Below are 7,371 nucleotides of genomic sequence, written 5' to 3'. Positions count from 1 at the left end.
AACTAGAAAAGAAAAGAAAAAATCCTTCCCTTTCCCCTCTCAAACTTTTTTTTTTTTGTCTAAGTTTTAGCCAATTTCAATCTTCTTGGTTAGAATTGAGTATATATATATATATATATTATTTATAAGAGTTTAAATATGAAAAAACTCATTTATAAATAATACAAAATAGCTTTTACAAAATTAGAACAACTAGATGAAAATATATATAACAAATTTATAAAAATTAAAATTTCAATTGAGGAGATCCTACCATTTTTAAATTTGTTGAGGGTAACTCTACGTACTAAATCGTTTGAGTCTCGTAACGATAACTGAGGAAGTAGAGTAAGTCGAACAAAATAATTAAGCGATGTCAAAAATATCTTTACCAAATATTATGAGCGACATTAAAATTTATCATTGTCCGGTGAGTTTAACGTCGGAAATATTATGTCAAGTGATAGTTGAAAATATAGATATATATTGTAAAAATAGTGCAAAACTCATTCAAATTAAGAAATGATATTTGTAAAATGAGTCTCTAAATAAACGATCAATTTCAATAACTCTTTATTAAACAATTGAGAAACATCTATAAATATGTGAACTTCATCTTATTTGTTGTTAAAAAGGAGATAAACATAAATTCAAGAAAGAATCACCAATATAATTGATGGGTTCATAACCAATGACCTATTAAAAATTAAAAATATTATTCGAATTATAAAACTCTAGGAAGAAAAAATCAATTTGACTAAATAGTATGTCGGACCGAACAAAATATAACACAAACTCGATGACAAATTCAATTTTACTAAACATGATGCCGAACGAAATAATATAACACCAATTCAAATCTGTATATTAAAAAAGAAACGAGATAAAATACTAAAACAAATCCATTAGAATGATAAAATAAATAAGACTTTTCATTTAGTTGGAGTGGAGCTAAGTTTGAACCAACCAAATATTTTTTTTAAATGTTAAATTTTTCATTAAGAAGAAAATTGTTGTGAATACGAGAAATATTTAAAAAAAACAAAAAAAAACTTAAAATAGAAATTAAACAAAATCAAAGAAAACTAGATTCTAATAAGCTTAAAGAAGTATCGTCTTTTCTTTTGCATATTCCTTCTTTTATAGTTGCGAGAGTAAAGAGAATATTAAAGCATTTGATCTTAGCAATATTATGGTTTTCATCTAAATTAATATCTCAATAAAATATTTTTTTTTAAAATAATTTCATTTAACCGGAGTTGGAGTTGGAGTGGAGTGGAGCTGTATTTGAAAAAAAAAAACCAAAATTATTGTTAAATTTTTCATTAAGAAGAAAAATTGTTGTAAGTGTGATAAACATTCAAAAAGAATTGAAAAAGGAAATGGAACAAATTAAAGAAAAATATATCTTAATAAACTTAAAGAAGTATAGTTGTCTCGTTTGAGATAAGATCATCTGCTACCATTAGGGCTACCATTAGGGTGTTTTTACTCTTCCTTCTCGTAAGAGGAGGAGGGAGGGGCATTATGATAATAAAAGAAAAAGTCTTTTTTCTTTTATTACCATAATGCCCCTCCTTTTGTGAGGAGGAACAGAAGGAACACCCTCAAATGGTAGCAAACAATCTCATTGGTCTCGTCTAGCTTGTTTGATGCATATTCCTTCTTTCAGATAGTTGAACGAGTAAAGAGAATAAAAATTTGATCTTAGTAATATCATTTTTTTCATCTAAACTAATATCTTCATAAAATATTTAAAATATATTGCAACTCATTTTTACAATGACACTAATTTATATTTCATATATCTTTTTATTTTTGAGAAATATAAAAAACAAAATCATTAAAATATATTTTTATAGTATAATAAAAGTTATTTTAATTAAAATAAAAGTTGATTTAAAAAAAAACAAATGTGACTAGTTCAATTTTTCTTATAATATAATAGATTCTTTCATTCTAATAAAAAAAAGTTAGATAAAAAAATATTATTTATAATATATATTATGTTTGTTTTTGTAGTATAGGATAGTATAAGTTGAATAAGTTATCGATGTTTGATATGAATTATAAGAAATTGTATAAATTATATATGGTATATAATTTTGTGTTTAGTATATAATATAAGAATGTATAATAAGTTATTTAAATATGAATTTAAAATTATTATTATTATTTATTTATATTATAAATAATATTATTTATTTTTATAAATTATTGTACCATAATTAATGTAACTTTAATTAAAATATAAAAAAAAAAATATTATAATATAAACTCTAAATTATATTATTTAATTTAAATATTATTAATAATTGTAATAAAATAAAATAAAATAAAAATAAAAATAATATATAAAATAAACAATATTATTTATAATATAAGTAAATATAAAAAATAATAATTAATAAAATTATCGTTATAAAATAAATAATAATTTTTAATTAAAATATTAAACTATTTAAAAAATATATTAAAAATGATTATATATAATAATAATAATATTAAAATTATATAAAATATATTTAATATATTATATAATAAAAGGTATATTGAGAAATTAAAAATAAAGTGATATATAATAATAGTGTTGTACTTAAAAGAACTAATTACTATTTTATATTAAATAACTAATTACTAATTACTATTTTATATTAAATATGGGGTATAAATTATATAGAGTATAAATTTATACTAATTGGAAAAGTATACCAAACATACCCATTTGTACCTCCCAAACACAATTCCAATTCATTTTTTTTTACTTGCAACTACCAACTTAAATTCTTTTGAATGAAATTTAAAGGAAACATGTTTTATGTATTCATTTCAGAAACCATATTTACCCATCAAGGATTGAAATGCATATTTATATAAGAAAAAATTAGATTGCGAATTAAAAATATTGTTGAAAAGACACAATAATAACGATAATATAAGACAATAGAAATCTTGTATAGTATACAACACAAGATTTTAACAAGATCATGCTAAAATGCCTACGAAGTTCAAGTAATACTAGATTATAACTACTCTATTTATCGAAACACATCAAAAGGCATAAATACTAAATTACTACGACTTCTAAATCAAAGCTTGTATTCTGATCAATTTATCTAGGAACAGAACAATTGTACAAGATTTGTGTTCAAGATTGGATTATATTTTCAGAAACAAGTAGATCTACAACTCTAAATTCGATAGCGAATTCATTTCACAATTAAGAACTTTCTCACCAATAACTTCCAACCATATTAGTAGTACAGACAGAAAAAAAAATATGTATGCTGCTTCTTCAGCCTCAGTTTGCAAAGACATTCAACCTTACACGGGCAGTAACATCTGGGTGAAGCTTAAGCTCTGCAACATATTCCCCAGTTTCTCGAATCTCAGGAAGAGTAACAAATCGTTTGTCAACATCCCTATTTATATACATAAATTGGAATTCGCTAGTTAGTATTACTGCCTAAAGCCTTCAAAAGGCAGACAAGACAAGATACAATACCTTTGAAGCTGGGCCTTGATGATATCAACGATATCTTGAGCAGTAACACTGCGAGAGTAAGATAGAATGACTATATTTTTTAAGTTGTTATTAACACAAAAACGCAAAATTAGCGATGAAAAAGATGAGACACTCGCCTGCCAAATATTTGTTTCCCTTTCCCACCCTTGCGTTTCACCTTAAATGCTCCAACAGTTTCAAATATCATAGCAAGCTGTTGCGCCTCTTCTTTTACCTTCACCCAAATAAAACAGATTTCAACATCTTATTTGATATTTGTCTAGGTTAAAAATGATCTATAATTCTATTTCAGGCAATAAAATAAGGTTTTAAAGACAGCAATTGAACTTATAGACCTAAGATTTGCAGGTCATGGATGGTAAACTAGGAATTGAATTTTTAAACTGAATGAATCATAATGCCAGCAGCAGACAGGATAATGGGAAATCATCAAAATACAAATGATGGTCACTTACCCGTTTCTTCTCAGCATCAATTCTCTCATCTTCCATTCGCATTTCTCTGCAACAAAACAATAAGCAAAATCAGTAATGAAACTCTCAATTCAAAAAACAATACAAGAAGAATACTAAATTACAAGCATGAATTACTTGAGCAGAAGTGTAGTGACTATCTGGGCTTTTCCCGTTGGAAGCAAAAAATTCCTGTAAAATCCAGCTTTCACGTCCAATAGCTGCCCTTTCTTTCCCAAATCAGCAACATCTTCCTTCAATATTATCTAACCCAAAAACCCACCAACATTCATCCATTTCTTTTACAAACAACTAGTGTAAGAGAATTAAAATCAGAATTCAAACCTTTCTTAGCTTTTTCGCTTTCTTTTGAGCTACAATCAAACTTACGGAGGAGCTTTTCTCTGGGATTCTCGCACCCTCGTTTCTTGCTAATCCATGGCTCTGAAGCCATGATGAAGCGCCCCAGGATAGAGAAGTAGTCGTCGACGCCATTGCCAAGCCAAGCCAAACCCTCCAGCAATCTCTATCTCTTTCTTCTCTGTGTTAGTTTTTTTCCTCACTTCCCTTACTGATATCTTATCTATCTCCTTTGCATATTTCTTCCGAAAACGACGTCGTTTCACTCCAATCTTCTTTCTTTTCTTTTATAAGTTAAAATTAAAAACCCACATTTATTTATTTATATTTTAAAAAGTTAAACTTTACATTTGTAATATCAAAAAAAATGTATGTAGAAGGAATTAATGGTTGAACCAATGTAGATTTGCAAATAAGCATTTGATTCATATTAACCTAAGTAAAAATAATGGTTTGTCTATACACACAATCTACCATTTTTTTTAAAACTTAAATTTCTTTATGGTGTTATACAAACAAGACCCGAAGAAGGTCATCGATTCTTAGTCAATTTCGGCATGAACATAATCAACAAACACAAAATTCTTCTCGAGTTCATAAAGACCATAGGCCAAACCGCCGCTTACAATTGCAAGTCCAGCCAAAACAATCCGTAACTGTACATCCGTAGGAACCCCAACTGTTGCAGAAAATATGACAACTGCCCCGATAAGAAACTTTCGTAAAGTTTGGAACAATGTATAAGCATTCTTGCACGACGAACACTTGAGAGTGTGTTGCTCATATCGGTCCAACATCTGCCATATATAACAATGTTGTTAATTTTTTTTTCTACAACAGTTATCATTGTTATTATTTGTTGTGCAATAATTGGTACCTGGCGTTTGGATAGATATGTAGATGGCAATGCCTGTTGATCGGGAGAACCAAACCATTCGGGTTGGCCATTACCATGACGTCTCAGCCAGTTTCTAAATGCCAATACCAAACGATCGGCTTGTGTAGGTGTAAAAGTGATTTTTGTGTATTCTTTGTTGACATCTGTAAATTCCTTTGATTTTGAAAGAAATATCTTTTCTTGACCTTGAAGGACAATCATGTCACCGTCGTACACTTTATTTGATGTCCAATGCTCGTGCCATCTAGGAACAACCTGTTTGGTTTGTAACGAGAATGAATTAGATTAATGAATAGAAGAATAGGAGAATGCATGAAGGAAGAAAGAAAGTTTTTAACCTGCCACCATGCAGGACCAGGCATTGAGAATTGGAAGAAGTTTCGGGCACTACAAACTATTGAACGTGTCTTTCCAGGTGCCATTGGAACATTAAACGAACAAATCCATATTACCCATTTCTGATCGCCAATAAAAGGAAGCTTCGTGTCAATCTCTATTCTGAAAATGGAACAACAAATGGAACAATGTTAAAACATAACTCAAGCTTACATAAGAAAGAATTGATTGCACAATTTCATAACGAGATATCCTTGTTTCTTTCCTTACTTGTTGATGTAGTAACAAGGTGCAATAAATTCAGCGCTGATCTTGGGATTGTCATTATTGGACCCAGCAAACCCCCAGAAGTCGGATGATTCCATCTTAAAAGGCAAAGGTTTGGCTCTATCCCTCCTCCCGGTTACCTGTGAAATTATGATTTAGCATATCTTCAATAGTTCCAACAATAGTACAATTTTGAAGATCGAAATATGGAATATAAGAATCTATTTCCTGATCTACAAGTTAAAACCTATGAAAACAATGGTTGGGGGAATAAGCAAAAACTATGACATTTTCTTCTTTGATTGCCCTTTCTTCCGGGTGATGGTGAATTTCCAATGAAAACGCATTCAATGGATTTGAGACATAATTTACCTTGTGATGAGCAAAATTAATATGGGAAGGATCAGATACATTCTCCATGAGAGTATCATAGCCATAGAACAAGTCGCGCTGAATGTTGACAGTTGAGAACTCAGCCTTATTAAAATCATCAGGCAACCTAAAATACCCACCAACCAATCCATGAAGAACAATAATTAAATACTCAAACCTAATATTTTAATCAAATAGAGAAAAAACAACTAGAAAACAATCCAATTACATGGGAGGTTTGGTTGATCGAGATCTTTCCCAACCATTCTCATCTGGCCAAACGAAGAGCAAACCCTGAGAAACCATGGTAGGGAATCTGGTTGAACAAGCTCTAGGAGATTTAATAGCTCGTGATTCTGGTCCCTCCAAAGCTGCCTGAGGAATTAAGGTACACGATCCGCTTCCATTGAATGACCAGCCATGGTAAGAGCATTGTAAGTGCCCATTTTCATCTATCCTTCCTTCCTGCAAACTCAAAATTTCTCAAGTCAAATACATACAAAAGTGTTTTGAGCTAATTCTCTTAGAAAAATATGAGCTTTACCGAGAGGGGTGCTAGACGATGGGGACATTTGTCATCAAAGGCGACCCATTCGGAGTTAGAGCGATCGAACCAGAGGACAAGGTCCCGATTAAGGAGCTGAAAAGAAGTGGGAAGTCGAGGATCGAGGTCTTCAACGAGGGAAACAGGATACCAGTGGTCTCTCCATGAGAACTTTCCAGAAAAACCCTCTTGGTGTTCTTCCAATTCGTTGGATATCACTTCTTCTTCAGCTTTCTCAGAGGAAGAAAGGGGAGTAGGAGGAGCAGATACCTTAGGAGGAGGGAGGATGGTGGTTCTTCTTCTTCTGCTGCTGCTGCGTGAATGGGGGTGAACGGACAGTGAAGTGATCCGAGAGAAGGAAAGTGAGGGCAATGAAATGGAAGATGCAGTAGTAGCAGGAATTGGATTAGAGAGAAGGAATGCCATAACCAGTTAGTTAGTTGAATTGAAAGTGATCCAGGAGGAAGGGAAGAAAGAAATTAAGGAGAGATTGCGTACAAGGCAGAGCAACCACGGAGAAAGCACTCGAATTGGCCGTATGAACACGACGACGACGAGTCTACCCTACCTTAGCTTACCGTGAAGCATTTGGTTTCTCCATCTTCATCGCACCATTCATTCATTCATCTATTCTTTT

General features: G+C 30.9%; 2 protein-coding genes across 2 annotated transcripts; both read right to left on the bottom strand.

Moving 5' to 3' along the window:
- Nucleotides 1–3,064: 3,064 nt before the first annotated feature.
- LOC124920610 (50S ribosomal protein L9, chloroplastic) lies at nt 3,065–4,528 on the bottom strand. Its single transcript, XM_047461131.1, has 6 exons — nt 4,303–4,528; nt 4,096–4,223; nt 3,961–4,006; nt 3,622–3,719; nt 3,485–3,532; nt 3,065–3,401 (listed from the first exon to the last, which is right to left on the bottom strand). Exons 1-6 carry the CDS (start codon nt 4,450–4,452, stop codon nt 3,281–3,283), a joined length of 591 nt encoding a protein of 196 aa, XP_047317087.1. The 5' UTR covers nt 4,453–4,528; the 3' UTR covers nt 3,065–3,280.
- Nucleotides 4,529–4,777: 249 nt separating this feature from the next.
- Nucleotides 4,778–7,371, bottom strand: LOC124920632 (pheophorbide a oxygenase, chloroplastic). The gene is made up of 7 exons (XM_047461161.1): nt 6,735–7,371; nt 6,420–6,655; nt 6,191–6,317; nt 5,822–5,958; nt 5,554–5,713; nt 5,195–5,470; nt 4,778–5,114 (listed from the first exon to the last, which is right to left on the bottom strand). The coding sequence occupies exons 1-7, from the start codon at nt 7,158–7,160 to the stop codon at nt 4,860–4,862; spliced, it is 1,617 nt and encodes a 538-aa protein (XP_047317117.1). The 5' UTR covers nt 7,161–7,371; the 3' UTR covers nt 4,778–4,859.

This window comes from Impatiens glandulifera, chromosome 1 (assembly GCF_907164915.1).
Source record: "Impatiens glandulifera chromosome 1, dImpGla2.1, whole genome shotgun sequence".
In the NCBI taxonomy this organism is placed as follows: Eukaryota; Viridiplantae; Streptophyta; class Magnoliopsida; order Ericales; family Balsaminaceae; genus Impatiens; species Impatiens glandulifera.
This window is presented reverse-complemented; position numbering and strand designations above follow the sequence as displayed.

What these genes read in the sequence shown, in the direction of transcription:
- LOC124920610 (XM_047461131.1), bottom strand. Translation starts at nt 4,452, where the DNA reads ATGGCGTCGACGACTACTTCTCTATCCTGGGGCGCTTCATCATGGCTT. An exon ending in GTCACTACACTTCTGCTCAA is followed by an intron (nt 4,007 to 4,095) that starts GTAATTCATGCT and finishes GTTTTGTTGCAG; the next exon opens with AGAAATGCGAATGGAAGATG. An exon ending in ATCAAGGCCCAGCTTCAAAG is followed by an intron (nt 3,402 to 3,484) that starts GTATTGTATCTT and finishes GTATATAAATAG; the next exon opens with GGATGTTGACAAACGATTTG.
- LOC124920632 (XM_047461161.1), bottom strand. Translation starts at nt 7,160, where the DNA reads ATGGCATTCCTTCTCTCTAATCCAATTCCTGCTACTACTGCATCTTCC. An exon ending in ATCGTCTAGCACCCCTCTCG is followed by an intron (nt 6,656 to 6,734) that starts GTAAAGCTCATA and finishes TTGAGTTTGCAG; the next exon opens with GAAGGAAGGATAGATGAAAA. An exon ending in CCTTGTTACTACATCAACAA is followed by an intron (nt 5,714 to 5,821) that starts GTAAGGAAAGAA and finishes TTCCATTTTCAG; the next exon opens with AATAGAGATTGACACGAAGC.